Raw genomic sequence first — 20,299 nt, 5'->3', positions numbered from 1 at the left:
ACTTCTGCACATTTGCATCTCTTCTTGTTCTGTAAGGTTCTCCTTTGTCTGCAACATGTTAACTTCTGATAATCCCTCTTAAGTAATTCCTGTTAGCATTTTCTGTGATTTTGAACTGTTTTCAGAGAATACATGTTTGAGAACAGTCTTTCTTTCCATATTCATTTATTATTTGCAAAGATTGCATTACTTTTAGTTACTTTCTAGTTCCTGTGCTTCTGTTAAGTTAAATTTCTCCATTTAATTTGGAAGGTCTTCACTTTTGCTAACCCTTCTGTCTATACCTTATTACTTTCTGTCCACAGCTGCCTGTCCCTCTTTTGGATAGTATCCCTAAAGTCTTTCTTCAGGTTTTCGCAATTAGCTAGTAGTTGAGCCCCTTTAATGTCTAGTGTCACAAGCTTGTTTTTCAGAAATTCCAGCCCTCCTATCTTATACTTCTCTTTCTTTAACCAGTGAGCTGAAAAAACACTAATGCCTTTTTATAATGCCATTCTTATGGGTCTGTAATTAATTTAAAACCTGGGCATGGCCCAGTAATATCACTGTATAAGGAATAATCTTCAGTACACCTCCACAGCCTTAGTTGTACTCTTCCGAAAAACTTTTTACAAAACTTAAAACAAACTTTTAATAAAAATAGCAATAATATAAACAACCACAGTCCAGCTTTAGCATGGAGGGCTATAACAGATTAGCGCTTTTGGCACTTGAGCCCTCTTCAGATCATGATTTCTTCCGACTCTCCTCCTAGAGTAAAAATAAGAACTAACCAGTGGGGGCTAGGATAGGAGACACACCTGTCCATTGTCCAATTAGGAAACTAACCAATGGCTGGTTTCCAAACGACCAGCCTCCTAGCTTGACCCAATAGATACTCTCCTATTCTTAAGGATCGGCTTGAGTGGTACTTTGCTGTTCAGTTCAGGTGGCAGATCAGCCCTCAGATTCACAATCCAGCTAGTCTTGCATATCTCAGTACGGTTGGTGATGCCTCCTTCCCTGATAGTATAGGGTACACATTGAACTACTTTGAAAATAAATCTGTGTGTGGGTTGTGTAGATATATGCATGGCAAGTGCATTCTTGAGGTCTAAATTGCGAATATCCCTAAGGTGGCTAAGTATTCTATCTTTCAAGTGCTGATCAGTCTTGCCAATGTAAAAAGCTTCACAATGGCAGCATGTCGCAAGATAGACTAAGTGTCGACTATTACAGTCTGCATACACTTTAAATGCATAATTTTTATTCGATTTAGCATGTGTAAAAGTATTGCTATTTTCAATTAGCGAGCAAGCTTTGCATCTTGTACATTTAAATGTCCCTTTCCTGTCCGAGATCTTCTTGGAGCTGAATCCATCATTATTACAGAGCAGTCTTTTGATATTTTTCTTTGTTTTTAAAAGTGAACCTCGGATGTTCACCTACTATGTGCTTTATTTTGTCATCTTCCGTAAGTATCTGCCAGAACCTTCAAATTATATCACAAATCTCTTTATCTGTGCTGTATGTAAGTGCAGAGTTCAAAGTGTTGTTCCTCCCTGTTTTTGGTGTTGACATTATTGCTGAGGGGTTCCTTTCTTTTATAGAATGGTCTACCTTTCCCATCCCTTATTGCACTGCGGTCAGATTTAGTTCTTAGATCTTGCACTTTATAGCCTCTTATCATGTAGGTTCTCCTGCACTCTTGATTGAATTGTGCATCATCAGTACAAGGTCTAGAGATCCGAAGTACCTGATTCTCCATAATGTTCTTAGTGAGAGCCGTAGTATTGGTCAAGCTTCCTGAATTTTCATAGAGCTCTATCAAAAAACTGCCTGTGTCTTTTAGTACTGAACCAGCTTTGGGTAGAACCTTTTTCAGCTCATTTTCCACAAATATTGACAAATGTTCAGTTAGCCAGCCCCTTCCTGCTACGATGATTACTAGGGTCTTTATGCACCTTGGGTAGACCACTAATGCTTGGAATAGTTGGTTGTGTCACTTCAAAAAAGTCGAACAATTCTTTAGAGATACGTCTTTCCATAAGCAAGTCAAGTAGCTTACTCTGAAAGGTCATGACAATTGCATCTAGTTCTCTTTTATTAATCTTTTTGTAGGTATTAACATCCTCCAGCATATTCAACATCCTGTTATACCACAGGAAATCCATCACCACAATGACTCATCCCTTGTCAGCCGGTTTGATGACAAGATCTTCGCACCCTTTGAGTTGAAAAAGTGCTTGTTTTTCATGAAAAGTGATATTATGGAAGTGTCTCCCTTTGATAGGTTTCTCTCTTATCTTGTCAACTTCATTTTCACATAACCGTAGGAAGAGTTCCACTGTGGGGGAATTAACAGGTACAAATGTATTTGGCCATTTAAACCGTTCACATGTATCATCTTTATTTTTTTCCAAATATTGACTTCAGTGTGATATTTCTCCCGAATTGTTTTATGTCCATTACGAATTCATTAAGATCAGAACGCAGAGACGGGGTGAAGGTCAAGCCTTTGCTTAATACCTGCAATTGCTCTTGACTTAAAACCGTATGAGACAAATTCATAACCAAGGTCTGATGGTTAGACCCTGCTTCATTGTTCAAAAATTTAGTTTCTTCCTCTTTCTCTCCTGGCTCTGGGATCTCTGATTTCTGTGAACATGCTGGTTCATAAAAACCGGGAGCTGGCATTTAAATGGTACATGGGTCACCCCTCTTTTGGTCTCGTTCCTATAGAGGTACTCGCAGCCAGTTCATAATCATTGGCCGACGAGGTCTGTGTGATAATGGTGGGCAGTATCTCTGTTCTTTCTGCAGTTATAGTAGTGAATTCATTCCTTTGTCTCTCAGACTCATTGTTAGTATTTATTGAATTAATAGTAGCAGCCCACTGCTCATGGCTTGCTTGAGACACAATGCAGTTCCTGCTTTTACTACTAAAACTAGTTTGGGGTTTGTAAGCTGGTTTATTCCATCCACTCGCACCTAGATCTTCTTGGGCCATTCAAAATGTGGCCTGTTTTGAAATCCTGAAGGTCATGGGCCAAATTTCTGGTCTTTTGTTCTTTAAATTTGTTGCCGTATACACTCAAATTAAATTGTAGAGTTTAAAATTTTTGTAGGCTTATTTCATTTAATTCCATCTGCTCTAACTCCGTTTGCTTTTGCTTAATTATTTCAGCTACATTAGCCTCATCAGGTTTGAAATATTCTATTAGTAAATGCATATACTTGAAGCTTGTTTCCAAATTGATAGCTTGGCATTTGGCAAGCAAATCTGGAAAACTGTTTCCGTAGCTAGGTAAGCACTTAACTCTCATTCCTCTTGGGATAACCTGATGGTACAGACTAGCTTCTAGAAGGAAACACTGCCATTCCAGCCTCTTGAGGTGGTATGCTGCATTTTCTACCTCTTTAAAAACATTGTTGAAGCTTTCTTTACTAATCGTATAAACAACAGGTTCTACTTCAGTACTTGCCAAGTTCAATTTTAAAAGTGGATTCAAAGACTCACCTAAGAACTTTGAAAAGGTCTTATTCCTCATTCCTTCTTTTCAAGCACTTCCTAAGTCTGTAGATAAACTGTTATCTGCCATGTGCAGTTCAAGCAAGAAAAAAGCACAGATACATTGAGAACACTGCTGAACTGCCAAAGGTAGCCAAGTGAAACAAGAAAAGTATATAGCCTTGCATATTTCTACACAACCTACACATAAAGTGGTTCAATGTGTACCCCATACTTTCAAGGAGGGAGACATCACCAACCGTACTGAGATATGCAAGACTAGCTGGATTGTGAATTTGAGGGCTCATCGGCCACCTGGGCTGAACAACATAGTACCACTCAAGCCGATCCTTAAGAATAGGAGAGTATCTATTGGTTCAAGCTAGGAGGCTGGTCATTAGGAAACCAGCCATTGGTTAGTTTCCTAATTGTATTATTCACGCCAAATCTAATATCATAAATCTAAAATCATTTACCGGCATACGGGCCAATCAAAAATCCCCAAACACGGACCTTTTTTTTTTTTTGCTCTTCAACTTGAGGACGAAATAATATGTGCTGATAACAGCACATTTTTTCCGTCCTCATTTACATACACAGAATTATGGTAACCCTACTCTGAGAGCCTTCAAGAACCACATTCTTCCAAGACAACTTATGGTAAAAACGGACAACACCACTATTATGTGATACATAAACAAGAAGGGCGGTACACATTCTTACCCCCTCTGCAGACTAGCCATGGCGTTGTGGAACACAGCCTTGAGCTACCAAGTGCACCTACAAGCTCAATTCCTGACAAGAAAATTAAATACACTGGCAGATGGACTAAGCAGAAACCTCATGGACCCACACGAGTGGAAACTGGAACCAAGGATTTTAAACCTGTTGACAAGCAAATGGGGGAGCCCAGATATAGACCTGTTTGCCTCTCCCCAGAACTACCAATTGGACAAGTTTTGCACAAGGACTCCCCCACAAGCAAGCCTGGAAAGCGGATGCTCTGTCCTTCAGCTGGAAAAACCTATCAGTCTATGCCTTCCCCCCTCTGCCTCTACTTTCCAAAGTACTACTAAAAATCAAACAGGACAAACCAAGTATGATTTTGAGTGCTCCAGACTGGCCACGCCATCACTGGTACCCCCTCCTGTGCAGTGTGTCACGGCTGTCCCCATGGCACCTGCCTCAGACTCCTTCCTTGTTGTCTCAGCAGGAGAACTAGATTCTGCACCCTCCGCTTCTAACACTGAACCTTGCAGCCTGGCTGATAACATAATCTCTCCTCTACCATCCCTCAGTAAACCTGTGATGGATATTTTAGAGGCAAGGAGGCCTAGTACTAGAAAATCTTATGCTGAAAAATGGAAGAGATTCTGAGCCTGGAACCAATCTCAAGGGATGAGCAAAGCAGCGCCCAGTTTACCTCAGATTTTATGATACTTCACTGAGATGCTTCACAAGGGCCTGTCTTTTTCCTCCATTAAAATCCATGCCTCGGCCATTTCAGCTCATTATAGCACAGAACCTCCCCTCTTCTCTCATCCACTGCTCAAGCAGTTCCTCAGAGGGGCCAAAAATTTGAGACCACACAGGAGAGCTCCAACCCCAGCCTGGGACCTTAACTTTGTTTTGGAGAATCTCACTCTACCTCATTTTGAGCCAGCTGCTACTGCAGACTTCAAATTTCTTTCTTGGAAAACAGCTTTCCTTTTAGCAATCACTTCAGCTGGAAGGGTATCTGAATTATAGGCCCTTTTGGCAGTGGAGCCCTTCATCATCTTTCATGCGGACAGGGTGTCCCTCAGAACCAATCCATCCTTCATGCCCAAGGTGGTATCCAGTGTGGCTCTTAATCAGTCTGTTCATTTGCCAACCTTCTTTCCCAAGCCACAGAACAAAGGGGAACGGATGCTGCATTCCTTAGATGTGCACAGACAACTTAGATTCTACTTGGACAGGACTAAATCTCAAAGGAAATCTGAACAACTGCTGGTGGCATTTGCTGCAGGGGCAGAGCGCAAGGCCATTTCAAAGCAGACCATTTCTAAATGGATAGGCCATTGCATTAATTTCTGCTATAAGCACCATGGAAAACCTATCCCCCAGGGGATCAGACCTCACTCCACCAGGGCTGCATCTACCTCTACAGCCTTTCTCAGAGGCGTCCCTACCAGGGACATCCTAGAAGCTGCTACCTGGAGTTCTGTGCATACTTTCAGCAAGCATGATCATTTGACAATTTTCTCTAAATCCAGAGCTGGCTTTGCCACTGCAGTCTTGCAGGGCCTTATATCTGGTCCTAATGCTATCTAAATTCTTCCTCCCAACCATAGCTTTGGGAATCTACCCAAATGTAATGACTGCAACAGTGAAATACGAAGACCATAGTACAGTTGTGTACACTTACATAAATGTAGATGTTTGAGTGTATTCACTGTTGCAGTCCTGGTTACCCTCCCTCCAGCCCCCTAACTTCTTTTGGCTATACCTCTGCTTTCCTTTACTATGCTTAAAAGCCTTTTTGGTGTATTTGCTTTTTTGTTGGAGGTATATCATTGTACTTTTATATTTGATTGTTCCCCATTAGTGGGGCACCTGACATCTGGGGCAATAAAAAACGATGTAATGGCGTCGGCTGCATGTTTTATACCCCCGATGACCTGACGTCATGGAAGAAGGGACAGCAACCGACGCAGGACCCAAGACTTTGTTAATCAGGCTGACTCAGGGCTACCTGCAAGCAGATCACCCAAATGTAATGACTGCAACAGTGAACACACTTGAACATCTACATTTATGGTAAGTGTACACAACTGTGTTTTCTGTTGACCTTGTTGTTTGTGTTTTCCACAAATTAGACTGTATTCCTTTTCTAGTGTGTATGTGTGTGTGTGAGTCTCTCTACTTGTTTCTGTACCCCCTAGTTCCGTTTTAGTTAGAGGACCTAATTTTCCTTTCTTTCCTACCCAGGCTAGGCCCGTTTAAGTTAGAGGACCTAGCCCTGGTGGTGTTTCTTTACAGGTTCCTGTAGGGCTAAGCCCGTGTAAGTTAGACGACCTAGTCCTCCCACTTTCTTTCCTGTGTGAGTTCATTTTCTGTGAGATGTCTAAGGGAGGTAAGGACCATAAGCCATCTGGCTTTAAAGAAATGCATAAAATGCTCACAGAAGATGTCCATAACAGATGGCCACAGTAACTGTGTTTACTGTCTTCAGGCCATCCACTTACAGGAAACACTGGTTATTTTGCCAGTCTTTTAGTGCTAGGGTGTTGCAAGAGAGAAAAAATAAGCTCATTCTAAAAGGTCTCCTAAAGCCTTCTTTTAAGAAAGATCTTGGCTAGCGCTTCCTCCTCTGCTAGATCTCAAGGATCTAAAAAGGAAAAATCCAAATCCTCTAAGAGGCCCTCCCCAGCACCGGCTGGTGTCTCGGAGCTGCCTCTTAAAATGATTAAGTCTGACAAAATTACTGTCTCATCGGCCCTACTGAGTTTGGAGCCGATTGAGAGTTTTACTGCTGTGATTACAGGGTCGGCACCAAGTAGTTCGGAGCTGACCACTGAGAGTATTCAACGGAGCCGGTATATGGACCCTTTAGCGGTCTCCCCTACATTAAAGTCACCCATACTGCAGAGATCCCTTTCTCCTGCTCTGTCCTCCAGGTCTTCCAGGAGTTTATCGGAAGATGATGTGGAGAGGGTAGTGCTGAGACTTCTGAAGTCATCTGCCTTACCTAAATTGTTGTTGGCTCCAGGGCCACTTGAGTCCGTCCCCCCTTCGGTGATTCCTCCTCTGAGCCATGCTGGTCTTTCGGAGCTGGATTGTTTGCTACCGTTCCACCTCCCCCTGAGGTTGTTTCAGAGCCGAGTTCTGCTCCAACACTCTCGGTGCCGTCCGTGGTGTCTAGGCGCCGAAGATCCCCGGTCGGCCCTGACAGTAAGGTTACCATAATTCTGTGTATGTAAAAGAGGATGGAAAAATGTGCTGCTATATTTCGTCCTCTTAGGCTAAAGAGTAAAAAAAAAAAAAAAAAAAAAAGGTGTTTACTGTTGTAGGACTAAAACTACAGCCTTTTTAGCAGCACATATTTTTTGTCCTCTTTTAACTCTTAGTTGAAGAGCAAAAAAAACAAAAAGTCCATGTTTGGGGAATTTTGATTGGCTCGTATGCCGGTAAATGAGCCAATCAAAACCTCTAACCGCGGACCGTCTTCTGTTCAATGCGGAACATAAAGCAGTTCTGCACTGAACAGAGCTCCGCTTTTTGATTGGCTCATATACTGGTATACGAGCCAATCAAAAACGCGCACAGCTGGTCCTCTTCTGTTCAATGCGGAACATCAAGCAGTTCCGCATTGAACAGAGCTCCGTTTATTGATTGGCTCGTATACCGGTATATCAGCCAATCAAAAAAAAAAAAAAAAAACAAAGCGGAGAAAAAACCTCTGAAATAGGGATGTCTGCTTTTTCAAAATTCTGCGATTTGTCCAGGTTTTAAAACCCAGACAAATCTCAGAATTTTCAAAAACCGCCCGGACAGGAGCCCAGAAAAGAGGACGTGTCCGGGGAAACCCAGACGTATGGTAACCTTACCTGACAGGGATGCCTGGAACTGAACCTCTTTGGTTCTGAGCTTTCTTCTCCGCACATCAACAAGGGTGAGCTCGGACCCTACGTCCATCTCGGAGCCAATGGCTCTGGAACCCATGACATCCTCTGTCTCCTCGGAGCCGAGGAGGTTTTTGGAGCCGGAGAGGTCGGCATTCGAGATGATGAGGAGTGTGCTGCCCCGATCATCAGCTCCTACCAGGGGTACCAACACTCTTCGCCCCTAGGGCACCTACTTTTGTCTCAGCTCCTACTCTCTCTCTCTGGACAGCAGAGACCCGCAGCCTCAGGAGCCACAGGCTGGTGGCCCCCACTCCTCCGAGACCTCCGTGGAACATCCTTCCGAGGAGCCCCCATGAAAGAGAACATGCAAGAGGAAGCATGTAGACTCCCAGGATGAGTCTCTTACCTCGGACACTGACATTGAGGAGTCAAAAGGGTCCCCCAAGTCATCCTCTGATGATGTCTCCTTCGTAGACTTCCTGGAAATCCTTAAACAGAGGTGCGGCTGGCCCACTGTCACCCCTTCTGATGAGAGGAGTCAGTGTACTTGAAGCCTTTTGGGTCTCAACCTTCAGACTCTTGATTGTCTCCACCCTTCGACGAACTGATGGAGCTAGTTAGTCGGAAGGTGTGGGATACTCCTGATGCTGTGGAGCCAGTCCCCAGGAGACCAAATAAGTTTCTTTCTGCGCCCAGGGAAAAGGAATTTTTGTCTAAAGGTGTTACCGTAGATGCCATGGTGGTGGCGGCAGCGACTAAGAAGGATCTAGCAGAAACTTCTTCTTCTGTTCATCCACCGAATAAAGAGTCTCGAACGATGGACAGATACGGGAAGCATATTTTCTCATCAGTGGCATTTACTCTTAGATCACTGAACTACCTTACACACTTCACGTGGCTTCAGATTAGATCTCCTTATGGAGTTAGGAGATTCTCTACAAGGTACATGTACTGAGGGAGACCCTGACAAGGTGTCTGCCCAGTTGTCCACCTTGAACTCTATTGTCAACTCATCCATGAGGCTTATCTGGTATGCAGCTGATGGAGCGAGTAGAGCAGCGGGTTCAGGAATTTCCCTAAGACCTCATTCCTGGATGCGTTTGTGTAATTTTGTGTAACCGTTCATATCTGCCTTTACCAACTCCCCCTTCGACGGTTCTTCATTGTTTGGACCCAAGGTAAAGGACACACTCACCCGGTGCGAGCAAGAAGGAAAAAAACACTCTGCCGTGGGAGTACATTTTACTGTCCCCTCTAGACCATACCCTAAGGGTCAGAGGTGGTAAAATGTGGTTCAAGAAGTCCCAGAGGTTTTTCCAAGATGCACAGGGTGACTCCTTCAGAGGCAGAGGAGGAGGAGGAGGAAATGATAGATGTCGCCCTAGAGGCAGGGGCGGACTGCAAAACCAGACAGGCTGTGATTCGTTTTGGGGCTGGCCTTACCAGCGCTCCTGATGTGGGGCCCGACTGTGCTTCTCTGGAGACGGTCGGGGGTCGCATTGCTTTGTATACAGAAGCCTGGCTAAGTATCACTCAAGACAAATGGGTACAAAGAATTATTACCAGAGGTTATGTCATACCCTTTTCCCTGCCACCCTATGTTCTCAAGAGGATCCCGGATGTTCCACCCAATCACAGGGATCAGGCAACTGTGGAGGTCAACAAGTTGCTGGCAAAGAGAGTAATCTAAACCGTCCCAGCACACCAAATAGGATCCGGAACTTTCTCCTGATTCTTTTTAGTGCCAAAACGTACAGGGGACTGCAGGCCCATCTTGGACCTCAGCAGATTGAGTGAATCAGTAAAAAAGGACAAGTTCCAGATGGTGACACTGCAGTCTATTCTCCCTTTACTAGAGAAAGACACTTGGATGTGCTCAGTAGACCTCCAAGACGCTTACTATCGCATAAAAATGGACAGGGCGTCGAGGAGTCATCTGTGCTTCCGGCTAGGAACCAGTCATTACCAGTTTCGTGCTGTGCCCTTTGGTCTCACCACAGCCTCCCAGGGTGTTCACCAAATGTATGGCAGTAAGTGGCAGCTTACCTGAGACGTCGAGGATTCCAGGTGTTTCTGTATCTGGACGACTAGCTCCTGACCACCCCCACTAGGCATCTACTTCTTCAGACCAGGGATGCTACCATTCACCTTTGTGCCCAGTTGGGGATTTCGATCATTTGGGAAAAAATCTGACCACCCCCACTAGGCATCTACTTCTTCAGACCAATGATGCTACCATTCAACTTTGTGCCCAGTTAGGGATTTCTATCATGTGGGAAAAAATCTGCCTTATTGTCCTCTCAATTTGTGAATTTTATAGGGGCAGAGATAGACACAGTAGACATGTTGGCTTGTCTGCTAGTAGAAAGGGCACAGAATCTGGTTCTTCAAATTCAACTTCTTCTCCCCCTACAAAAAGTCAAATTTAAGACTATTCTGAAGCTTCTAGGGACCATGGCTTCCACCATACTACTAGTGCCGCTAGCCAGACTACACATGAGGGTTTTTCAGTGGCTGCTGTTGTCCCAGTGGTCCTTTCAACATCTACCATTATCTCATCACTTATTGCTGACAGACTCTTGCAAGAAAAACCTCATTTGATGGACTCAACCCAACCAGTTAACCACGGGCACTTCATTTGTCCCTCGACAACCAGTTGCCACTGTGACCACGGATGCCTCACAGATAGGGTGGGGGGGCATTATCTAGGCAGGACTGTCCAAGGCACATGGCAAGATCACAAGGCTCACCTGCATGTCAGTGTTCTAGAGATGAGGGTGGTGCTCCTGGTGTTGCAAGCACTTCACGATCTTCTGCCTCTTGGGATGATTGCGATACAATCAGACAACACGTCAGTAGTATGGTATATCAACAAACAAGGCGGAACCAGATCATACCCACTTTGTCGAGAGGCCATTCAGGTTTGGAAATGGGTGATATCTTCCCAGCGTTTTCTGGTGGCAGCGCACATTCCAGGGACAACCAACGTGATAGCTGACAAGCTCAGCTGGGTAGTCTTTTGATGCCTCACGAGTGGTCTCTGAAACAGGAAATAGCGGACAGATTTTCTGCAGATGGGGACAGCCTTGCTGCAATCTCTCTGCCAGCCAGATCAATACCAAATGCAGCACCTATTTCTCCCTCATCCCTCCTCTGGGGGGAGTCACCGACAGACGCACTTGTTCACGATTGGCCCCTGGATCTCCATTATGCTTTTCCTCCTTTTTCTCTCATACCCAAGGTTATTCAGAAAGCGAAACAGCTGGGTAGCAAACTGATCCTCATTGCTCCTTACTAGTCTCGTCAAGTTTGGTTCGCCTTTCTCGGGCCTCTTCTCCTAGATGATCCTTGGATTCTGGACCCCGTGCCAGATCTCTTGACGCACATGTCAGGCTCGCTTCATCCCGCGTTACACACCCTCAATTTGGACAGCTTGGCTACTCCAGTTCCATCCCTAGTCAGGCTTCACGACTTCTCACCCTCCTTGACTCATATCCTAACATCATCTCATAAACCCTCCACTAGGAGACTATATTCCAGTAAATGGAGGAGATTCTCTATCTGGGCTGAGAAAAAGAATGTTGACCATTATACCGCCTCCATTCTGGTGGTTTTGGAATTCCTGTCTGACCTTTTCCATCGGGGATCTGCGGCTGCCACTATCAGGGTTCAATTGGCAGCAATTTCTAATTTTCATCTAGGCATACAAGATTCTAATCTGATGTCACATAGGCTGTGCAAAACCTTCCTGAAAGGTGCCACTTTAAGACCCCCATTTCAAGAACCTGTTCCTTCATGGGGATTTGAATTTTGTGCTATCCAAATTGACATCTCCGCCCTTTGAGCCTTCTCTTTCATCGCCTTTGAAATTTCTGTCTTGGAAGACTTTGTTTCTGGTGGCTATCACATCTGCCAGAAGGGTGTCAGAGTTACAAGCATTATCTGTAAACCCCCCCCCCCCTATCTGATTTTTCACAAAGACAGAGTATCTCTTCGTACTAATCCATCCTTTGTCCCCAAGGTCTGTTCCCATAGCACTTTGAACCAATCCATAGAACTTCCGGTGTTCTTCCCAAATCAGTCCAACGCAGCAGAACACAGGTTTCATCAGTTGGATGTTCATAGACAATTGTTTTTATTTGCACCAGACTAAGGATTTCAGGAAGTCAGATCAATTACTTATTTCCTTCTCCGAATCCAGGTCAGGTTTACCATTTTCCAAAGTTTGTTTGTTTGTGTCTTTCGGCTTTTCCCGGTTAGGGGTCACCACATCGAACTCCGGTCCACTAATGATTGTTGGTGGATTTTTATGTACCGGGTTACCAGCCCTGACACACAACCTTCAACGAAGGCACACCCAATTCACGTATGCCTCCACTTAGGAGACGCTCTAGCTGAGAATTGAATGGGACAATGTCTTGCTATGAGGCGACAACACTACTGCAGCACCACCACCCTCTCAAATTGGATATCTAGCTGTATAGCTTACAGTTACACCTCTGATGGTAGGCCTTTACCTTTCAAAATCAAGGCTCATTCTACCTCTGCAGCCTTTCAAGCCAGGGACCCACTTGATAATATCTGTGCAGCAGCAACTTGGGCTACCCCTCACATATTTATTACTCATTACAAATTGGATTGAACCTCCAGGGGTAGAGCATCCTTTAGTTCCTCGGCACTCAGGAGTATTTTTCCTTGATCCACCCAAGAATAAGGTGCTAGGGACGCTGTCCCATCAGTAAGAATGAAGGCGAGATAGGACTACAGAACATAAAGAAGTTATGTACTCACCATAACGTTCCATGTTTGTAGTCCATCTCACCCTTCATTCTTACAAACCCACCCTCCTACCCCCATCCTGGAAGTACCTGGAGACAGAACAATATTGTTATCATTATTCACTGGAGACCTTTTATTATTGGCTTCTTTCTGTATGTTTGTTATTTCTCCTAGTTAGCAACAAACAAGATCTGGGGATTTAACTCGTGCACCATGGGATACCTACCTAGCCACGAGCCAACTAGAAGACTTCAGGCATGTAAATAGGCCGAGTCGGAGCCGAGAATCTGCTCCGATCCCATCAGTAAGAATGAAGGGCGAGATGGACTACAAAGATTGAAAGTTATGGTGAGTACATAACGTTTTTTTTTTTTTTTTAAATGTTGCACCAACCGGCTACCTAAGGAAGGATGCTCAGTTATTTATCTTTTCACGAGGGGTAAGGAAGGTAAAAGCTCTAATCACTGCCTTTCAAATTGCATCATTTTCTGTTATGAGAGGTGTTGGAAAATACTACCCAGCACACATTTGGCTCATTCTACTAAACATTTTCAGCTTTTATTGCTCTGTGATAGTTTCTTTGGATGAGGGGTGTGTGTGTGTCTGTGTGCGTCTGTGTCTGTGTGCGTCTGTGTGTGTGTGTCTGTGTGTCTCTGTCGGACTTAGGAAGTTTGGAGGGGTGAATGGATGAATCAAATGAGGCGTAGGCAGGTGAATGGATGAATCAAATGAGGCGTAGGCAGGGATTCATTTTTCTACTCCGTGGAGCCAGTGTGCTGATTTCACTTTGTATCCCTTCATTCAGTGAAGGGATCCATTAGGTCAGATAGGGACTCTGTTCTTTTATGTCCTGCACCTAATATGTTTTAAAGAAAGATACAAGAGTTAAATGAGGTACTCACCGTAATGATGCATCTTCCAGAAGTAAGGTCTGGCTTCATTGTAGGTGGTGTGTGTGGTAGGAGCCATCTCACAATGGTGTAATGATTTGTCTTTATGCTGCGATTCCTTGGTAGTGTTTTCCATGTGAGCATATCTGGAAAGAAATGGAGGGATTGTAATTACCTCTGCCAGATTTAAGGGCTGGGTTTGCTTGGAGTACTGAAGAAAAAAATAGTTGCTGAGCTGTTCTGCTGCTTCTGAGGCATAGTCTTGTGTTGTGCAAACAGAAGTTGTGTAAACAATTCATTGTTAAGGTGAATTCTACAGATATCTTGTATGTAGCTTTCTTTGATTTCCTGACTGCCAGTAATATATTGTGTGTATAAAACTCCAGGTTTTTTGACAATGCAGAGTGAATGCTTAATGCTGTTTATTCTCTGTATTTCTTTTATGTAGAAAAATGAATCTTGAGGAAGTTGCAGCACATCTGGTAGCCAATTAAAAAAAAAGGTTGCTTTCTAACTTCTGTAGCATTTTAAGAATTCCAGCATTGCCAGTTTCCAGAGTCTTCAGACACTGCTTTGTAACTATTAATGAAATGTTTGCTTTTTCTCAGCCTTCTCATGATTTTCACATTGTCAGTTTATGGAATGTATCTTGTCCAGGACCAGCTAATCAAGGATTCAGGTTATTTTGTTATTAGTCATTACTTTGAACCAACAGCACTTTCCATGGAAGGTTCACTATTTCTTCAGACAAATTCAGAGCTTCCTCAGGCCATGCAAAATTCGTGTTCAGATTTTAGGTTTTATTATCTATGGCATTTCTGGTGCTAAACCATGTAATCAAATTATCCAAAATACAGATCTGCTTTTCCAGAATAGAGAAGCAGCAATAATTAATGCTGTTTAAAGTCCTAGCAGTGATACAGAGGTCAAAGAAAAAGTTGGTCAAACGAGGCCCCATTCTCCTAATTTTTTCCTATGGACCAAAATCTGCTGCACACACACTTTCCCATTCAAAACAAGTGTAAACTCCTTGTTGACACCGATGTATTACAGCTAGCAGCATCTCTTACTGCATTATTACAGATTATACAACGACCCCCCATTAATATTCAAAAACGTGCACGCTGATTGGTCAACGTGCACGTTGTAAATCAGAGTTATAGTAATGGAAAAAGGTCCAGTCGCCTGGACTTTTTCCATTACTATAACTTTTTTTTACAGCAACGGAGAACACATGATCTCCGTTGCTTCACACAGTCTCGCTATGTTAAACGAGTTTAACATAGCGAGACAGCTTTAAAAAAAGCAACGGAGATTCTCTGTTGCTTTTTTTAAAGCTGTTTCGCTATGTTAAATGAGTTTAACATAGCGAGACAGTTTGTAAAAAAGCAGCGAAGATCTTGCTTTCTCCGTTGCTTTTTTCAAAACTGTCTCACTATGTTAAATGGGTTTAACATAGCGAGACAGCTTTAAAAAAGCAATGGAGATTCTCCGTTGCTTTTTTTAAAGCTGCCTCACCATGTTAAACCCATTTAACATAGCGAAACAGTTTTTAAAAAGCAACAGAGATCTTGCTTTCTTCGTTGCTTTTGCCCACAGCTCTGATGTACTGCGTAGGCATGCGCAGTACATCAGAACTGCCACAGAATACCAGACAGCTGCGGAAGGGCAGCAAGGAGGCATTATACAATGCCATTATTTAAGAAAAGTAATTTTTTTTTCTTAAATAATGTCATTGTATAATAGCAATAACCCACACCTGAGTAATGCTGGATTTACCCACGGTTGGCTTTGTTTGGACACTCGGGCTTCGCCCTTGTGACCAAACCACACCAACCGTGGGTAAATCCAGCATTACCCACACCCAGGCGTGGGTTATTGCTATAATATTCTTCATAGCTGATTTCGTGAATCTAAAAGTGAACACTGCACAGATATCCATCATGGCTAATTGTTGCAATGAGAAGTAATTCAAGGTGTATTACAACACAAATGCAACCCCGTATATTATTTGCATGACTGTGTATTGTTTGCCTTTCTTAAATTTAAATGAATTTTGCATACACATATCTCCATCATTCTTAGCAGTATGTTGTAATGCAAATGAAACTTTATGTAGTGTACACTGCAATGTGAACTCAACCCAGTACCTTGTATCTAAATGTGAAATTTATTTTACTCCTTTTGTCTTAGCAGAAATGTTTGCATTCTCTGTATACTGTATTGTGTGTGTGTGTGTGTGTATTAGTGAGCAAATGCAATAAACAGTTTTGCACACACACACACCCCCACAAAGTAGTGAGTTTGCTGTGGCATTTTGAAGAAGTGATATAGGATCTTAACTCAGGGGGGTGAATTGTCATTCAGTTACATGAAAATTCGAATGTCAGCTGTTTTTTTTTTTTTGTTGTTTTTTTGCTGTGTCCTACTTTATTCTAGGATGCACACACAGTTTAAATGGTTAAGTGCCAAGTCAAAGCATACAGGGCACAATTACAAGATATGTGGGTCAGCTTTGCTGTGTAGAGGTTTTGACCATGATTATGTTTCAGACAACTTGGTGTCTAGTGGCATCCCTTAGATGCTGGAGGAGCCTGCTAGGGAGGGCTGGGAAGGACAGCCCACACCAATTCATCCAGTGCAGGTGGAGAATGTTATCAGTCATCCCATAACAGCTTCACTTGAGGGATGCCCCAAAATGTGCAGTCCATGCAGTTACAGTTTCTGGACAATTGCGAGCTCCAAAGGAATGGGTAAACACTCCATCTGGAATCAGAGGTATGAGGAAGTGCCCACCCAACACAAAGTCCAGTGCAATAGTCATGGTCTTCTTTTATGCCAGTGGGGGAGGGGAGTGTTGGGAGCATACAAAAAAAAATAAATAAATCTACTAGCCCAGCTGGATGACAGCCTGACTCTTGCATCCCTCTCCCGGTTTCTGGACTATGAAGGTTGGAAGGAGTGAATGAACTAATCAGTCAGGGCAAAGTCAGGGATTCATTCTTCTCCATGAAACCACTTGTTATCCCTCCAGCAGATTGTACAGTGACAGTCCTGATATTTTATGCTTTGTAATGTTTTAGTGGGATAAGCAGCTTGTTTTTTGTTTTTTTTTTTTTTAGATTGAAGAAGAGATGTTAGCATTGCAGAATGAACGATCTGAACGGATACGAAGCCTTCTGGAACGTCAAGCTCATGAAATTGAGGCCTTTGATTCAGAGAGCATGAGACTGGGTTTCAGTAACATGGCCCTCACAGGAATTCCTGCTGAGGCCTTTAGCCAGGGCTACACTGCACCACCACAACCATGGCCTTCTCGTCCTGTGCCCCGCAGTGGCTCTCACTGGAGTCATGGTGTTCAGAACAGTGGACCTCCTCATGCCTGGCGTCAGCCACCCGTCCTAACAGCTCCATCTGCTTGGGGCCATCCTCCTTCTGCCTCTGGATCTCGAGGAAGTATGATGATGCTCCGGAATAGCCCTCAGCCCCTGCGCCGCACTGCATCTGGGGGCCAGTCAGACCAGGCAATGAGCCGAAGCACAAGCGTAACCTCACAAATATCAAATGGATCGCACTTGTCTTACTCATGAACATTTGAACTGAAAACAGAATTTTCATTTTCTACGTAAAAGTATATATATAGATATATTTGTTTATATCTATATACATTTAAGGTTCTGTGTCTTTAAGTATACTGCCATGTACTGTAGTGGCTGGGTAGATATGTCTTAAAGGGACAGTACTTTGTTAAGCTGGCCTGGGAAAAGCAGGCTTTTTTTATTTTGTATATATATTTTTTGTCAACACTATGAAAAGATATTCATTTTGCTTGGGTATGTCAGATTTTTTGGTGGCAGTATTCCGTTAAATTTTAAGATTTGTTATTTTTTTATTTGTGATTAAGCAAGATAATTTTGTTGCCCTGGCCAGTGGGGAATGTAGTGGTCTGCAGGCTGATTGTCTGCTGTAAAAGAAGATGGTCTCAAAGAGGCCTCTTACCCAGAATAGTTTCCTTATGAGGGCTATGCTTTGTCTCCACTCAGCTGGCAGCAAGAGCAGTTTTAGAAATAGCCCTTTTACAGGTGTGACAAATGTCTGCCTGTCACACCATCAAATTACATTAGAGCAACAAAGTAAGGAGGTGGTTCTTGTGTGCTGTGATTTTAGGGTTTTCATTTTTGTTCCTCCTCTTGTCCACATTCAATACAAGAAACTGAGCTTTAGTGGAAAGAAATGTAAATCTCAGGCTGTAGAAGTTTCTCCTTCAGAAAACTTCATTCATTGAAGACTTGATGTATATTCCAGAGGGCAGGTGCAGTCTTGTTTAGAATGCTTGTCATTGCACACTATTAAGAATTTCCTGCATGTGTGGGCCCCAGTGTGCACCTGACCTCACCATGTAGGAATGGCAGTAAACTGTTCCTTCGACATATTAGTGCCCTTTGTAGATGGGAGTATTACTCCCAGGGTAATGCACAGGACTTATAAACAAACTTTTCTGTATATGTTTTATTAAATTATTATTACATTTCAGTTTATTTTATTTATTTAGTGAGCAACGTCTTTGTCCCCCATGTGGTCTAACGTTTTTATCCCCTCTACTAGAAATTCTCGTAGTATAGAGTAACTTTTTGCCAAGTATAATTGCCGAAGTCTCTAATGGTGCCAAGCAGAAGTCATTGTAAGGCTTCTGTTTGTATTTAGGCATGATTTTTACTTCTTCCTAAGCTTGTGATTACCAGTCGGTTATCACAGCACCAAACCGTACAAGCCACTGAACGTTAGGAGCTGACAGACAAACATCTGTAGAGTTCCAGCATTGCACCCTACAGTTCACAGTATATGCCACTTAACTAGGCTTACATTCCTTGAGAAGGCAAGGATACTTATGAGTGATATAATCTTTGAGGTATGCAGACGAAGCCGTTTAAAAAAAATTATCCTAAAGTAACTCAAATAGGAATATTTTTTGTTTTTAATTCTTAGATGGGGATGTACTGCAGGAAGACCCAGACGTATTGCTCAGGGTCACTCACTTAATTACATTAGTATCTGAACCAGTAATTTGTTGTGTACCAGTTTGGTTATGTTCAGAGGCTTTCTTGTGGTTATTGGGAAATGGTACTGTCAGGAAAAAATGTCTATACAGATTTGTGCTGCTTTTTTCAAGTATGAATGCTAGATCCTCCAAAAATCCAAAGCAATCTACAAAGAAGATGGCAGTGAGGTTCAGGAAAAAGCTGAATCTGTCTATAAGCCCTGTATGTACAGCATGGCCTGAGCATGTGCATCATTGAGAAGTGAGCCAGTAGTAACCTGGGGAATTGGGAAGGATGGACAAGTAAACTAATTATTGTGCATGCTAGCTCAACCATGGTTTAATAGTTTGCTTTCAAGAAACAACTGAGTGCACTTTGCAGTCAGATCCTAGACAGGATACCTACCATGGGAAGTTGTGGTAGGGTTTTGAATTTTAGACATATTTTTGAGTCAAGTTACTAAATGTCAGCATGTCCTTCCTGTGCTTTTGACAGTGAATAAATAGTTTCATATAAGTCATCTATATTTATATTTGCACTTTTCAAGTTGCCAGAGCCCCCAATTTATGAAGTATGTAAAGCAAAGTGGTAAATATACCAGTAAAACAGCCATTAAATGGGTAGTAATTACTGTACTTCAGAGTAATGTAGATTTTCAGTGGAGTAAATTGTTATATATTTTTTTAAAATTCCTTAAGAGAACCATTGTTAACTCATTGTAAACAGAGTCATGCAGAGTGGAGGTACACATGGATATTTACAGCAGATAAGTGGAAAAGATGACTGCTAACAAAGCCACTAATTTATGAATCCTGTGTGTTATGATTGAATTAATTACACAGCAATATGACCAGTTTGTGTGTGTGAGGAAGAGGATTACTGGCATCTGTAATTAAGGCTTGTATTGTTTTCTATTGTTAAGGGTTGGAGGTCTTAAAACTCTGTGGAAGCACAGTTTTAGGCACTAAAAATGGCCACTGATATCGGACATTATAGAATATTTTTCTTTGTATTGTGATACTGCTTGCCTTGTAACTTCTTGTTTTGACACACTGTTTTACATTTTATTAGCATTATTCTGAGTTTTTGAAGTTTAAGTGCAGAACTATAGTCCAAGAAAGAATTAGCAAAGTAAACAGATTAAAGAATAACTGACCACCTATATGACTGCCTCTTAGTAACCCTGTGCAGTCCGTAATGCCAGGTTGCAATAGTTGCAATCTGAGTAGAAGTTGCTCTCATCCTTCATACCCTTGAGAGTAGTGTGCAGCAGTCTAGTAACTTCTTCACAGCCCAAACTAGCATGATACTTTAGTGTACCAAGAATTGTTCATCTTGATCCATAATGGATGTTTCTGAGAAACCTCTGATTGCATGGAATCATGGTCCTTCAGAGATGGTCTGCAGCTGTTAGAATAGATTAAATTATTATTGACAGATATTCTTGGTGACACCTGTGCTCTATCTTCACTCTTGGATTTCCAATCTTTAGCA

General features: G+C 42.7%; 1 protein-coding gene across 1 annotated transcript in view; it reads left to right on the top strand.

Annotated features, from left to right (window-relative positions):
• TAOK2 (TAO kinase 2) overlaps positions 1 to 19,417 on the top strand; it is a gene marked incomplete in the record, with an annotated part of 2,530,163 nt that extends 2,510,746 nt beyond the window's left edge. The window contains 1 exon segment of the mRNA XM_044086327.1: positions 16,889 to 19,417. Within this exon segment, the coding sequence (XP_043942262.1) occupies positions 16,889 to 17,356 (468 nt within the window).
• Between the last annotated feature and the right edge of the window lie 882 nt (positions 19,418 to 20,299).

Source organism: Protopterus annectens, chromosome 10.part0 (genome assembly GCF_019279795.1).
Source record: "Protopterus annectens isolate FY-2018-M chromosome 10.part0, PAN1.0, whole genome shotgun sequence".
Taxonomy (NCBI): Eukaryota; Metazoa; Chordata; order Ceratodontiformes; family Protopteridae; genus Protopterus; species Protopterus annectens.
Note: the sequence above shows the minus strand (reverse complement) of the source record. Positions and strands in the feature narration are given on the sequence as shown.